At 31.6% G+C, this 15,848-nt stretch overlaps 2 protein-coding genes across 5 annotated transcripts in view; one reads left to right on the top strand and one right to left on the bottom strand.

Moving 5' to 3' along the window:
* Positions 1-8,571, top strand: part of LOC129802385 (ribose-phosphate pyrophosphokinase 1) — a 23,659-nt gene extending 15,088 nt beyond the window's left edge. For all 4 annotated transcript variants that reach the window (XM_055848151.1, XM_055848149.1, XM_055848150.1 and 1 more), the window contains 3 exons: positions 1,126-1,224; positions 4,077-4,535; positions 7,922-8,571. In XM_055848151.1, coding sequence (XP_055704126.1) covers positions 1,126-1,224; positions 4,077-4,535; positions 7,922-8,014 — 651 coding nt within the window. In that variant the 3' untranslated portion in view covers positions 8,015-8,571. The remainder of the gene's footprint in view (positions 1-1,125; positions 1,225-4,076; positions 4,536-7,921) is intronic.
* LOC129802387 (UPF0046 protein C25E10.12) lies at positions 8,405-15,848 on the bottom strand. The gene is made up of 2 exons (XM_055848153.1): positions 15,408-15,848; positions 8,405-9,469 (listed from the first exon to the last, which is right to left on the bottom strand). The coding sequence occupies exons 1-2, from the start codon at positions 15,528-15,530 to the stop codon at positions 8,699-8,701; spliced, it is 894 nt and encodes a 297-aa protein (XP_055704128.1). The 5' UTR covers positions 15,531-15,848; the 3' UTR covers positions 8,405-8,698.

Below are 15,848 nucleotides of genomic sequence, written 5' to 3'. Positions count from 1 at the left end.
TAAACTCTTGTCTCTATTCTGCCAATGGAATATAATAATATTGTTAAGTACTCACAGCCGTATTTTTAAATCTTTAATAAATATTAAATTTTTTTTTTAGTTTACTCTATTTTTGGCAGATTGGAGATAAATATTTTTATTTTTCTGCAATTCTTCTAAATTTTAACCTTCATTTTCTTATCACAATTAATTTAAAAATTACTTCATCATCAAAAAAACCTTCAAAAAACAATGATATTTCGGGATAAAAAGAATGCTAAGCATGGAATTGGAGCTTGTTCATAAATGAAATTATTGTCCAGACTCAACATATATAATTATTTAGAAATATTTATATTTTTTTAATCAGTTTTCTTCCTTTATTTTTTTGGTTTTTGATTCTTCTTTTCTTTATTAGGATTTTGTACCAGATTTGCATACAGTGAGTAATGATATTAAAAAGTGACCTTTTTCTTTTTTTATTATTTTCTTTAAAAATATCAAAAGATTTGTGCAAAAATGAATTTTTCAATAGTATAGAAAATTTTTAAAAAATAGTTCTTTTGTTTTATACTTTTTTTAACTTAACATTCAAATAGATTTTTTTAAACCACTTGTTTTATTTTTTCTTTTTCTTTAAAAGAGCACAAAAAGAAATCTAATGATGATTAGAGGAAGGAAACACTTGAAAGTGTAAATCTGGCTACAAATAAGTGAGAAAAGAGACTTGAAAAAAAAATACTCAGAAAAAATTTGCATGTTTTTCCTCAGATAAATTGTTGCAGTTCTTATCTCTAGGTTGTTTTTTTTTTCTATTTATTTTTTTCTTTTTTACATTTTTTATGTTGTGGAGTCAATGACGAAGAATTTCCTTTGTTATTGCTGTTGGTTCAATATTAACCATTTATTGCAGGATTTTTTTTTCTCATTTCTATTGCATTTTCTTTCAATTCGAAATTTTTGTTCAACACGAAAACACAAACACGAATTTTTGGAGCAACGGAAGGAGAAATTTTTACATTGATACACAAATATCGTCAAAATTGAAATGCATTATTCATTAATTTTCAAAGAGAAAATTGGCAGGATAATATTACTTACTAAGTTGAGATTCTTTCTCTTCCATGTCTGCGCGGATAATTGCAGAGCCGTGCTCCGATTTCGGCTAAATTGGTGGCCAATATGCTGTCAGTTGCTGGAGCTGATCACATTATCACAATGGATTTGCATGCATCACAAATTCAGGTAAGAAAATTATCTATTAGAAAAATGATATGTACTGATACCTCTCAAGAAATATGAGAAGTGAAGACAAAAAATGCATTATCCAGCACATTATCCAAGTTATCTTTGATAAAAACAATTCTTTGTAATTGAATTGAATTTTTGATAAATGTTTTGCTTCTCTTTAAATTTCAAATCTTTTTTGAATAAATTAAGAATAAGAAATTAACTTGAAAATAAATTTATCCAGGTTAGCCTTAATGATTTTGAAAGGTCAAATCAATTTTTCCAACATAAATAAAAAAAAACATAAAATATAAAAAACAAATACTTATACACTTCTTATTTTTTCTTCAAATTTAACAAAAAGAATATTTTTTTTTAACTGTATATCAATTTTTCCAAGTTATCCAATGAATAAAAAATACTGCATAATAATATTGTCAAATTATCCAATGGGTAACAAATAAAATAATATCCTTTTTTATTTATTTTTCCGAAAAAATCAATATTTTCAACGCTAGGCAAACCTATCCAAGTTATCCAATGGAATAAAACAGATTTATTATCTTTTAAAATGTAAGATAATCCATTTCAAAAATTTGAAATCAATCCGGTTATACATTGGAAAAACCCGAAATGTGTAATTATAAAATTTTCTTCAAATTTAACGAAAGAAAATCAAGTTTTCAACTTTAGGACGTCTACACATTGGGAGCAATTTTCGTCAAAAATTGCGTTTTTGACAGAAATTTGACGTTTCCTCCTACAAGGCTGCAGGAAATTTCCTTAAAAAAAGCAATTTTTGACAAAAATTGCTCCCAATGTGTAGAGGCCATTAGATTAATCTATAAAAATGATCCATTGGATAAAAAAATATCCTATATTAATCTGATCAAATTATCCAATAGGTAACAACTGAATTAATATTATGCTCATTTTATTTATTTTTCCGAAAATATCAAAGTTTTCAATGTTATGCAAACTTATTCAAGTTATCCAATGGATTGAAACAGATTTGTATGAACTTGATATTTTTTGAAAATTTGAGATAATCGATTTCAAAAATTTAAAATCAATCCGGTTATACACTTGGTAAAACCGGAAATGTGTAATTATACAATTTCTTCAAATTTAACGATAGAAAATCAAGTTTTCAACTTTAGATTAATCTATCAAAATTATCCAATGGATAAAAAATATCATCTTATATTAATCTGATTAAATTATCCAATAGGTAACAACTGAAATAATATTATCCTCGTTTTATTTATTTTTTCGAAAATATCAAGGTTTTCAACGCTATGCAAAATTATCCAAATTATCCATTGGAATAAAACAGATTTGTATGAACTTGTTATTTTTTGAAAATTTGAGATAATCCCTTTGAACAATATGAAATCAATCCGGTTACGCACCGGATAGAAACCAAAATGTGTAATTATCCTATTTTCTACAAAGATTATTCTCTAGATTATTATGTCCATGTTATCCAATGGATAAAAAATGTTCCATATTAATCTCGTCAAACTATCCAAGTTATCGATTGATTAAAATGATTTCGTATTCGAATTATGTTCAGATTAGTAGTAAATGGATTGAAAAATTAAAGTTAATTTTATCAAAAATTTTCCTGAATTTCAATCCATTTTTTCTGGATAAATGTTAAAAGGTTTCAATTTTGGCAATTTTAAATCTTATGATACTTTTTCTTTTGGATACTACGAGTAAAATCAATTTATGTTGATAATAGCATAAAAATTCAAGTTTTTCTTGCAAAGATATAATAAACTGATAAGAAATTTATTATCTGAATTATCCAAAATGTTAATATGTCTCTAAGTTTAAAGCTTTATAATTTTCTTTTTAATAGAATATTTAACAAATTGATATCATTAAAACGATTTTATTTAAAAATCTAATAAAAGAACCATTTACGTTTCTTGAAATAAATTTATCCTAGTTATCCAATGGATAAAAATTCAAAGTTATCTATTCTAGAATAACATATACAAATTCGATTATTGTAATTTTAGCCAGTGTTGATTTTTTTAAATTCCATTTTTGGAAAAATAAATAAAATTATTTTATCCAATTTCAGGAATAATTTATCCAAGCTATTTAATATTTCTATCATTCAAGCATAGTGAAAGATGTTTGAAATTATATATTTTGTGGCATTTAACAAGTACTTGTATTTTATCCTAAGGTTGGATAAAATTTTCTCCAGTTACATTATCTAATTTGATAAATAATTTATCCAACCTATGTTGTTTTGTATCATTTAATCTTGAGATAATAATCTATACTGGTATATTTAAAAAGGCAGTTTTTGTTCAATTTAAGAAGTTCTTGCATTTTATCCAAGAGTTGGATAAAATTCAAAGTACATTGCATTACTTTATATATCATAACTCCAACGCCACTGGCGGTGATTAGATGTACTTGGCATTTTTGACAAAGTTGCAATGCAGGAAATTCCTTAAGTAACTTGGATAAGACAATCAGAAAACTCATTTTAAACGGATAAAGAAAATAATATACAAATAAAACTTTTATTAACATGAAGATTTTTAAATAATTAGAAGAGCCATGAAATTTACTTATAAATCATTAAAAAAAATGTCAATTCATTGTTTTGTTTTCACTCAGAAAAAAAATCGAAAACTTTCCAAGAATACACAGAAAGTGAGCATAAAGATAACGATATCATTACTTCTAAAAAATGTGAAAAATCAGCTGAATGTGACAGAAAAGGGGCAAATTTTTATGCTGTTCAGTTTATACAGAATAAACTGTTACAAAAGTGATTATGAAGACACAAATTGGGAGTATCTTCCGGACTAAATAAATAAATAAATTACAATGCACAGGGTTTCTTCGACATTCCTGTGGACAACTTGTATGCTGAGCCGGCTGTGCTCAAGTGGATCAAGGAGAATATTCCGGAGTGGCGCAATTCAATTATTGTGTCTCCGGACGCTGGTGGTGCCAAACGCGTCACCTCAATTGCCGATCGGCTCAATGTGGAATTCGCTTTGATCCACAAGGAGCGCAAGAAGGCCAATGAGGTGTCGTCGATGGTGCTCGTGGGCGATGTAAAGGATCGCGTGGCTATTCTGGTGGATGACATGGCAGATACATGTGGCACAATTTGCCATGCTGCTGAGAAACTGATGGACGCTGGAGCCACGAAGGTTTATGCTATTCTCACGCACGGCATCTTCTCGGGACCGGCCATTTCCAGGATAAACAATGCTTGCTTCGAGGCTGTGGTGGTCACCAACACAATTCCCCAGGATGGCCACATGCGGGATTGTCCCAAAATTCAGGTAGGACAAAAACTAAGAAGGAATTCTTAATGAAAGATCTGTTGGATAAATGGGAATATTTTCTTGGATAATGGGAAATTTTCAATTATTTCAAGATGTGATAATTTTTTTGGATATGGTCTATTATCCAAACATTATGATCATTGAAGATTTTTATCCAGATCTTGGATAAAAGTATTGTTATTTCCTCATCTTACCATTGATAATCTTCTTTTTTAGTTTTATAAACTGTAAATTACATTTTTAATTTTTTTCAAATCTATGGGTGATGATTATTATCCTGATTCTTGAAATTGCTTGCGTGTGCCACATAAAAGATTTTGGATAACATAAACAATAACATAAACTTCAGTTGCAATGGCAAAAGGATCAAGTACAATCACTATAAAACAAAGTTAAATTTTGAGTATGTATCATTTACACGGTAAAATAGAAAAAAAAATCTTGGATAAAATTTTGAAAAATTGAGATTAACTTTGATAATTATAATGGACTTTTTGCACAAGAATATTGCTTAATATTTCATCTCGTAAAATTTTTAGAATTTTTTTTCGGATTTTCAGGAATTTGTTTTTAACTTTTGTAAATCTATGCGTGATAATTTTTATCCTGATTCTTGAAATTGCTTGCGTGTGCCACATAAAAGGTTTTGGATAACATAAACAACTGGATAACTTTAGTTGCAATTGCAAAAGGTTCAAGTACAATCACTAAAAAACAAAGTTAAATTTTGAGTATGTATCATTTACACGGTAAAATAGAAAAAAAATCTTGGATAAAATTTTGAAAAATTGAGATTAACTTTGATGATTATAATGGACTTTTTGCACAAGAATATTTCTTGATATTTCATCTTGTAAAATTTTTAGAAGAATTTTTTTTCGGATTTTCAGCAAATTTTTTTTAACTTTTGTAAATCTGTGTGTGATAATTTTTAACTTGACTCTTGAAATTGCTTCCTTGTACCGTTTAAAGAAGTTCTGGATAACATAAACGACTGGATAATTTCAATTACAGTTGTACAAGGATTAGGGACACAAGACAAAATGTGAAAAAATCTTAGATAATATTTCAGAAAGTCGGGATAAACTTTGATATTAATAGATTTTTTCTAGATAATATAATAAAAAATATAAAGAATATTTTTTTAGATAAAAAAAAATCATCTCGATTTTCTAGTAAAAGGAATCCTAGTCATACAAAATCGTTTATCCGAAATTGGGTTATTATCCAGGTTTTAAATTAAACTTTTTACTTTAATGAAAAAATTTGTTTTTAGCATTTCTGATAAAATTTATTACGGAATTTTGTCTTGATTTTGTAGTAAGGAAGCCAAGTTGTAAAAACAATAGATTTTCTCTTAATTATATTATTATCCAGGTTTCATATTTGATATTTTTTTATATGAAAATATTTTTGTAGCATTTCGTCTGACGAATATTAGAACAATTTATCCTGAATTTCTGGTATAATGAAGCCAAGCCTAAAACTTAAAACGAAAAACAAAAAAGGTAATTCTCGTAATATTATTATCCAACTTTGTTCAATTTTGCTACCGAATGTGTTTAAATATTTAATAAAAATTGTAAATATTAATTTAATTATTATTCGAAACATTTTGAAATCTCTAATGGGCTTTTTAAATATTTAAAAAAAATGGATAGAAGGTAGCTGAAATCTATTTTTGATAACAAAAGGCTAAGCATGTTTATAATTGTTTTCTAAGATACAGTTTTAACGATATAATATGCTAGATTACTTTTAAGTAAAGGCATTTGGATAAAAAAATTTCTATTTGTTAACTATCAATATCAATCAATTTTTCATGGTATTAAATATTTTTATAAAGCGAATGATCTTGGATAAAAAGATTCGTTTTATCTTTTTATCTAGGACATTGATTAACTTCAGTTCCTTATTATCCGATGAACTTCAAATTTAAGAGATAAATCTGGTGTCAATGAAATGATTGAAAATGAAATTATGATCATTTTCAAACAAATAAATTTCACTTCAAGACAGGTCGTGAAATTTTGGAAATATTCGTTAGAATTTGTGAAATTTTGAATTCTTAGTAGAAAATTTGGATATTTGTATAGCGGATAATTGATGTATTTTAGATAATTAACGAAAGTAATGCAATTTAAATGGTGAAATTTTTGGAAATTTTCGTGAAAATTCAGGAAATTTTATGATTTGTCATCCAAAATCTCGTCAGTTTATAAGAAAGTTTTTTTCTTAAGACACTTTGCTGCAGACTGCTCTAAATTAGGTTTTAAAATTTTGGAAATATTCGATGTTTTATGATTTGTCACCCAAAATCTCGTTAATTTATAAGAAAGTTTATCTTTTTTTAAGATTGATTCTACACTTTGCAGTGAGTATTGAAAGTTAGGTTTTGAAATTTTGTAATTTGTTAAAATTTATGAAATTTTGATTTCTTAGTAGTACATTTGGATATTTGTGTAGCGGAATAGATTCATTTTAAGTAATTGATGAAAATAATGCAAAATGGTGAAATTTTTGGAAATTTTCGTGAAAATTTAGGAAATTTTATGATTGGTCATCCAAAATCTAGTGAATTTATAAGAAAGTTTATTTTTCTTGGCACACTTTGCAGAGTACTCTAGATTAGGTTTTGAAATTTTGGAAATATTCGATGTTTTGTGATTTGTCACCCAAAATCTCGTTAATTTATAAAAAAGTTTATCTTTCGTAAGATTCTGCACTTTGCAGAGTGAATATTGAAAGTTAGGTTTTGAAATTTTGGAAATATTCGTTAGAATTTGTGAAATTTTGATTTCTTTTAAGTAATTGACGAAAATAATGCAAATTAAATGGTGAAATTTTTGGAAATTTTCGTGAAAATTTAGGAAATTTTATGATTTGTCATCCAAAATCTCGTCAGTTTATAAGAAAGTTTATTTTTCTTGGCACACTTTGTAGAGTACTTTAAATTAGGTATTGAAATTTTGGAAATATTCGTGTAAATTTACGAAAATGTATTGCTCGTTGAAAATTCTCACAATATTGAAATATTTATCTTCTAATTCATTTATGAGAATTCTCGGAATTAGGTTGTGAAATTTTGGAAATCTTCATGAAAAATTATGAAATTTTATAGTTTAACATTGAAAATTTGAATAACTGTACAGGAAGTTTATTTATTTTATGTTACTTACCAGAATTCTCTAAATTAGGCCATGAAACTTTGGAAATATTCATGAAAATTTGGGAAATTTTTTGAAAATTTAAACAATTTATAAATCACTTATGAAATTTTAGAAATATTTTTGAAAAATTCCGAAATTTTGTGTAATATTGTTGAAAATTTGCCAAATTATTAGGTAAGATTCTTAACAATCTCTTTCCTGTCATGTTTGCAGATGATTGACGTATCCATGATGTTTGCTGAGGCAGTTCGACGGACTCACAATGGTGAAAGTGTGTCCTATTTGTTCTCCAATGTTCCCTATTAAGAAACCACAGCTGAGGAGTTGATGAGAGAGCTTTTGAGAACTTGCAGTAATTTTAGTTGATTTTCTTCCTTTTCTTTTTACCACTTTCACCGATATTTTTTTTTAACACAAAAGTTTTAAAATATATTTCACAAAAAAAATGGAGATGTGAGAATCTCTGAGATAAGAACTAATACTATAAAGTAATTTTTTGAGATGAATGAGAAAGAGAAAGTATGTTTTAGGGTGCCATTGATGGATCTATGTTTTTATAGCTAAGACATGAGAATTTATTATTTTTTAAAAGAGAGATGAATAAAATTGTATAAAAAATGGAAAATTAGTTGGGCTACTTTCAAGAAAAAAAGTTACTATTTTTTTTTTAATTGTAAATATTCCTCTTAACCACAAATATCTGTGAGTAGGAATTTCTAAATTCTTTTATTCGATTTTTTTTAAAAATATTTTCCTTTTTTTGCCTAGAGAAAAACAATTGGACATTGTTGTGAATTTCAAGATGAGAATTTTTATTATATCGAGTCTATAAATGGAAAATAAAATGACACTTTTAGAGGTAATTTCTACAAGTTTTTTTTTTTTTTTTTTTTATTTTCGCTGGAGATTCCTTGCACCTTGTGAGTAAAAATTGAGCTATGGCTATTTCGGTTGTTGACTAGAATGGGATCCAGGACTTCTGTGGCCTCTTTAGTCCCGCGTGAAGCCGGGCGGGAGAGTTATGTCGAAGACTACCGGAGGATTGTTAGGCAAATAGTTGATGTCACACGTGGAGGCATTGATGAAGATAATCTTTCCGTCTGATGTGACTCCGTAGCCCTCGTGGATGTGCCCAAAAACGTGATACCGAGGCTTGATTCTCTGCTGAACCGATGCCAAGAGTTCGACGCATCCGGCTCGGACGCCGCTGCAGCAGAGATCACCGTGGCCAAGGGGTGGCGTATGGCTTATGAGGACATCCACTTCAGCTGGAATGGCATTCCATTTGGCCAGGCAGGGCTCCCCACGGGGCAAATTGAAGGCCCACTTGCAGAATTCCGGCTGCCACGGAGTGCCATAGAAGTTCAGGCCGTACAATTCGATGCCTTCGTCCTGCAAGTACACGCAATTCGTGAGCTGTCGCTTGACATTCTGCGTCTGGACAGCTTCAGCCAGGCTCTCCTTGGTGTTGCCCAGCGTTGGTATTTCGTCAATTAGCGCGGTCCCTGTGTGCCTCCGTCGGTCCGAGGATAAATTGTGCACCGTTTGAAAGGTCTCGTCGAAGCTCAGCTCATGATTTCCCGCCACCACGAGTTTGTGTTTGTGCGGAAGCCTTCCCAGCCACGCATTGAATTCCATCACCTCGTCCAACTTGCCGCATCTCGTGAAATCTCCCGCATGCACAAAGATATCACCATCAGGAATGTCGAATTTGATGTAGGGAGTCAGGCCGTGAGTATCGCTCATGCATACCACCCTCACCTGCAATTTCATTATCAAATTAATAAGGGATGGCAAAGCGTCCCAGGCTTTGCGAAATGCTCGAACTCATAACTTAGATGCTATACCTCAAAAGTACTTTCGCATCATTTATCGTTTACCGGTACTCAACCGATTTGAATCGATTCATAAGTCACTCAATAGATTCCACAAAATAGTTTGCAGAGTAATAAAAATTATATTCAAACAAAAATTACTTATCGGTAAATAACCGATTCATTACCGATTCACAACCGATTTGAACCGACTTATAAATCACTCAGAATATTTCCCAAAATACACCTCAGGAGTAATTTAATTGAATTTCGTATAAAAATTATTTATCGGTTATGAACCGGTTCAGTTTTGTCGAAAATTCCAAGACCTTTCCAATGACCCCACACATCACCCCATTTGCTTGATAAATACACACTCTAGTGTCTTTTTAACCTTTGACCTTGAAAAACCGTTATTAGGAATGATTCAACGCTATTTTCGTCTAAGGACGAAATATTTGCCTGGATAATCTCTAAAACAGGCCTGAGATAAAATAAAAGCCGAAGTGAATTTGGTGGTGCCTGTTGGCATTCTTCGAAATGCCGCGAAAATTCACGTAGAGAAAATGAGAGGTTTTTAACTCTTTCCGGACCGCAGCATATGCTGCAAGCCAATTTCACAATTTTTTAATAAAAAATATCTAAGCTCAAGAATTTATTGCAGTCCTACAAAAAAATATGTTATATTTGGACATCCTTATAGTTTGTAATCATCCACAAAAATTGGATTTTTATCAGTTCTGAATAATTAAAAAACATTGTTTTTCACAGAACATTCATATGCTGCTTTGGGTACTCAGAGTCCCAAAAGAGACATAAGAGTTAATGTGAAAATGGTTTAATTCTTTAGAGCTAAGTCATTATCACAAGAAAATCCTTTTAATAATTTATTTGAATACAATTATTTGGGTTAATTGTGAATAATTGTCGATATTACAACAAAAACATTGGGATGAAATTTTGAGCTAGAAGACTCATATTCTTTTGAGCTGTCCCAAAATTCAGGATAGGTTTGAGAAAAAACCTTTTGCACAACACTATTTTGATTAATAAGGAATGCTAAAGTACATATTACAAGAAGGGACACGACCTGCTAATAAAGATAAAATAGAGAAGAAAATATTTTGTCGCATTTCAGTGATTTTTTGCAACCGCAGCGCCTCCAGATGTTTGCAAAGTGAATTATTTGTGTCTCTATCTCTCTCTCACAGTTGAATTGCGCGCGATTTAAGAACTTTCCATTTGAAGTGATATTTGAATTTAATTTCTTTGTATTTCTGCAAGATTCAAGTAAAAGGGTGTTTAGTGAACAGCTATCCGTCTTCCGACAAAGATATCAAGAAGACAATTTATTTTTATGAGAGTTTTTCTTTCTATTATGTCTTTTTGGCGCAAAAATATTCATCATGGCACCGTGACTAAGCGGGATTAGTGTTACCAACACGTCAATCTGCAATTTCCATTACAGTAGACTCTCACTCAATCGGCTCTCTATCAATCGGGCACTTTACTAATTCGGAAATCAGTTATTTATTTAAAACAGTTTGTAGGTTATGTTTACATAAGAATCAAAGTTTGCTGCGATTTTTCTTGAATTAGTATTGTGAGTGATATTTCCTAACTTGGAATTTACAATGAAACGCAAATACAAGAGCACGAAAATTCGCGATAAATTAAATGCTATTGAGCTAGTGAAAAACGGAGCAAAAGTTGCAGATGTGGCTGCACTTTACGGTATTGGAAGACAGACTCTCTTGGATTGGTTGAAACAAGAGGATCATTTAAGAAACTATACCTACAAGAATGCAAAGAATTGTGAGAGAATGGCCATTCGACCAGGATTAGCTCCTCAAACTTCTGAAGCGCTTTATATTTGGTTCGAACACATGAGGGAGAGAGGTATGTATTTCTATAGACAAATGCTTGTGCAGTAATTGAATTAATAATATTTGTTATCTCCATTGTAGGAGTACCAATTTCTGGGGCTCTTCTTCAAGCCAAAGCACTCCAGTTTCATGAAGTATTTCAGGATGGTCGCGACAACTTCTCCGCCAGTTCCGGATGGCTTACTAGATGGAAGAAAGAGTACGAAGTGAGACAGCTAACAATATGCGGAGAGGCCCTGTCTTCCAGGGAAGACCTATTACCAACATTTTATAACCACCTCCAAGCAGTCATCAAAAGTGAGAATCTTGGATACCACCAAATCTACAACGCTGATGAGACGGGTCTGAACTTCAGGAAACTGCCAACCAAAACCCTTGCAGCCCGAACTCAAAGGTGTGCTCCCGGATTTAAGCAGAGCAAAGAAAGAATCACCCTTTTGGCTTGCGCCAACGCAAGTGGAACACATAAGATTCCACTTTTTGTGATTGGGAAATCTAAAAACCCAAGAGCACTAAAGAATGTACGAACATCGGAATTGCCTGTGAAATATGAAGGTCAAGAGTCAGCGTGGATGACCAAAATTTTGTTTAAACGCTGGTTTTTCGATGATTTCGTACCTGAAGTCAAGAAATATCTCCAGGGGGAAGGTCTTCCGGAAAAAGCTATTCTTATTTTGGACAACGCACCAGTGCACCCGGACGCGAATGAACTCGTATGCGACGGCATTCATGTCATATTCCTGCCTCCCAATGTCACTTCAACTATTCAGCCAATGGACCAGAATGTCTTAGAAGTATTGAAGAAAAAATATCGCAAAATTTTTCTTGAATTTGTTCTGGGACAAATCGAAATCGACCTAAATGTAATGAATGCTATCAAGGCTGTCGATATCCTAAAAACAATTCTGTGGATTGCCCAAGCATGGACTCAGGTGGATTCAAACACTATTGCCAGAAGCTGGAAGGGAGTTTTTGAAACCACCTTCAGCTCAGACGTCCCAGACCATCTTTCAAACGATGAAGTTAATACAGAAGAGGATGTGGACCACCTGATACAGTTGGCCAATTGTTTGCCGCATTTTGATCCAATCACTGCAGAGGATATTGCTGACTGGTTAGAAAGTGATAACTCTTTTGAAATCAGTGACAACACAATTGTTGACATGGCGAGGAATGTAGAGAATATCTGTTCTGAACCTGAGAATCATGATGAACACGATGAATTTCAAGAGGAGAACAATGCTGATGATCAAATATCACCTAAAGAAGCACTTGAGGCATTGAATATTGTTCTCAAATACGTACGCCAGAGAAATGAAAGTCTCCCAATAATAATGATTATTCATAAGTTGAGGGAGGAAGCAGCTCAAAGCAAGGGGAGAGATTCTCAAATGTAATTAAAACTGAAAGACTGTGTCATTAACTGCAATCGTAAAGTATTTATTTTTAAGGTAGAAACCTTTAAATTTGAACTATATTGAAACCTAATGTAAAGATAATGAAATATTTTACAAGAAATTCTCAGAAATGCTCTGCTGAATATGTTAGATTCGTTAGATTAAAACTTTTACAAAAAACTTTAATGATGTACTGAAGAGTCGTATGTGATATTAAGTGAAGTATTGTGATTTACAAAAATAAGGAAGAAATATATATCTATGTTAGATTAATTTAATTGCTAATACTAATAAAACATGAATTGAAGAACCAATGAGATATTTTATTTATAAGATGCTGGAAAATAATTCTCTTGCTATACAGACTACAGACATAAACAAAAAAGTCGTTAGATTTCAAACAGTTTCACGATCGAATTTCTTGATAATTCGGATGACATTTTGCCCCATATTGCCGATTGAGAGAGAGTCTACTGTAGAACTATCAACAAAAAATTTCCGATACTACACGACTTTTAATAAGCACAGGTCTGCTCTAAAACATATCCAAAAATGAAAAAAATCTCACGACACGTTTTCGAGCAATAATTTACAGGTTATTTTATTTATAAATTGAGGAGCTCAGAGCAAAAAAAACGCTATTTTAAGGTAGCATTACTCAAATCGTCCGGATAGTGCTAAGCTTTCGTGAAGAGAAAAAAAAACATTATAGATGAATGTTATAAGATTTTCTCTTGTCTAATCCATGTTTTTCTAAAGAAATCTTACGCAAATGGGCTTTTGGTTTTTTTTCAACACTCTTTCTATATAATTGCTCAAAATTTTAATCAACTTTTCCAATATAAATCTAATAGTAAGATGGTTTATAATTTGACCAACTAGAACTTTTTGGCCACGCCCACAGGTGATTTTGTGGGCGTAGGCTGTCTCTTGTTTAATAATTTTCCATAGAAGGCAAAAAAAATGTAACGCAGCTTCTAATGCACCTTACAAAAAAGCTGTAGATTGCTTAAAATAAGCTACAGTAGACTCTCACTCAATCGGCTCTTTTTCAACCGGGCGAGGAATTTTGTTGACGATTTTCACGTTTAATTATGAAGCTAATTTGCTCAAATTCGCTGTAGTTCTTCCTATTTTATCGTGATTCTTTATAATTGAGCGCTTTTTGTGGAATTTACAAAGGCTTTGACGCTCAATTCTATCGCTAAACCGGATGACATTTTGTCCCATATTCCCGATTGAGAGAGAGTCTACTGTATCTACTGCTAAATATAAGTGGCACGAAGTTTTCAAAAAATTGAGAAAAATCGGATCTAGATAGCGTATTTCTTAACCAATTGGAGCAAATTCCGGTTCATTGGAAAGGTCTTGGAATCCTTGTTAAGTCTGAACTGTTTACAATCTATTCCAAACTATTAATAAAAAATAAGCCATTTTTTTTATAAAAAAAAAACAAAACACTTGGAAAATTTTGAAGTGAATAATAACCACCGCACAATAACTTTTGTTTAGTAAACATGTTTTTGACATTTCAATGAGAGTGAGTGAAATCTAGATCTAGTTATCTCACTCATTCTCATGCGAAATTTTGAAAACATGTTTACAAACAAAATTTATTGTGCGCTGGTCATAATGCCCAACGCACAATGACTTTTGTTTTGTAAACAAGTTTTTGACATTTCAGTGAAAGTGAGTGAACTACAGTAGACTCTCACTCAATCGGCTCTTTTTCAATCGAGCGTCAAATTTCGTTGACAATTTTCACGCTAAATTATGAAGCTAATTTGTTCAAATTCGCTGTAGTTCTTCCTATTTTATCGTGATTCTTTACAATTGAGCGCTTTTTGTGAAATTTACAAAGGCTTCGTCGACGCCCAAATCTATCGATAAACCGGATGACATTTCGCCTCATATTCCCGATTGAGAGAGAGTCTACTGTAGATCTAGTCATCTCGCTCATTCTCATGAGAAATTTTGAAAACATGTTTATAAACAAAAGTTACTGAGCGTTGGGCATAATGAATCTGAATCGATTATAGACATAAAAAAATACGAAAAGGGTATGAACTTTGCGGAAAGCTCAGTCAAAGGATAAGGAGCTTTTTTTTAATGAATACAAAAAAGAATTTCTTAAGGATGTGCTTTTACTCGAGATTGAGAGGTAAAAAAAGTAAGAAGGCCCATTGGGAGTGACTTGTGGAAAACAATATGTAAAATAAATTTTAAAGGTGTAATCCAGTTGCAGAAGAGGAGCTTCCTTGAGTTCTGTCCGGACTGGAAAATAAGCAACAAGCTACCTTTTGACTGAATTAATGATTGGGTGAATAGAATGAACGTAATTCCCTATCTAATGAATAATATAAGGATACAAAAATACTAGAATTCTCATAAGATTATAGCCTGAACAACTTGAAGGTCAAGCTCTGAAGATCACAAAAAGTGCAGTTGGGAAGCAGGATCAAAAGCCAGGTATATATAAGTATCAAGTTCAGAGTCACTTTAGATGCAAAAATATCTAGTCCCTACTCCAGGGATAAGAGCAAGTGCATCATCCCGAAGGTACTATAGGAAATCTTTCCAGGAATTGTCTTGAAATTCTAACCTTATTCTGCGGGGTGCTGCCTGTTGGAGGTTTCACAGCGATTTTAATCACTCTCTGAGCCTTAGAGATCTCTGCCCAGGCTGCTGTGGGATTCTGTGTCAGTGGATGAACGGGAATACTCATGGTTAGAGGCTAAATTGCTGATATTTTGGGGCACAAGTGAATGTAAACATCCTCCAACTCAATGCACTTTGTCACTTTTCCAATGGAACTTTCCAGGAAATGACGAATACTTCCAGTGCAACGTCTTTTGCATCACCCTCTTTCCAATCAGCTGATTTCGCAATATTTCACTCACATTGAATCTCAAATTTTGAGTATTGAAACCCAAATATTTTCACAAATTTTGTTAAATTTTGCTAAAAGAGTATATTTAGAATGCATTTGTAAAAAAGATCATGAAAATTTAGTGGAAAATCGATGAGAAAAACCTCTTCAAAA

This window comes from Phlebotomus papatasi, chromosome 2 (genome assembly GCF_024763615.1).
Source record: "Phlebotomus papatasi isolate M1 chromosome 2, Ppap_2.1, whole genome shotgun sequence".
NCBI classification, from domain to species: Eukaryota; Metazoa; Arthropoda; class Insecta; order Diptera; family Psychodidae; genus Phlebotomus; species Phlebotomus papatasi.
The sequence above is the reverse complement of the archived record's forward strand: the minus strand, read 5'-3'. Positions and strand labels throughout refer to the sequence as shown.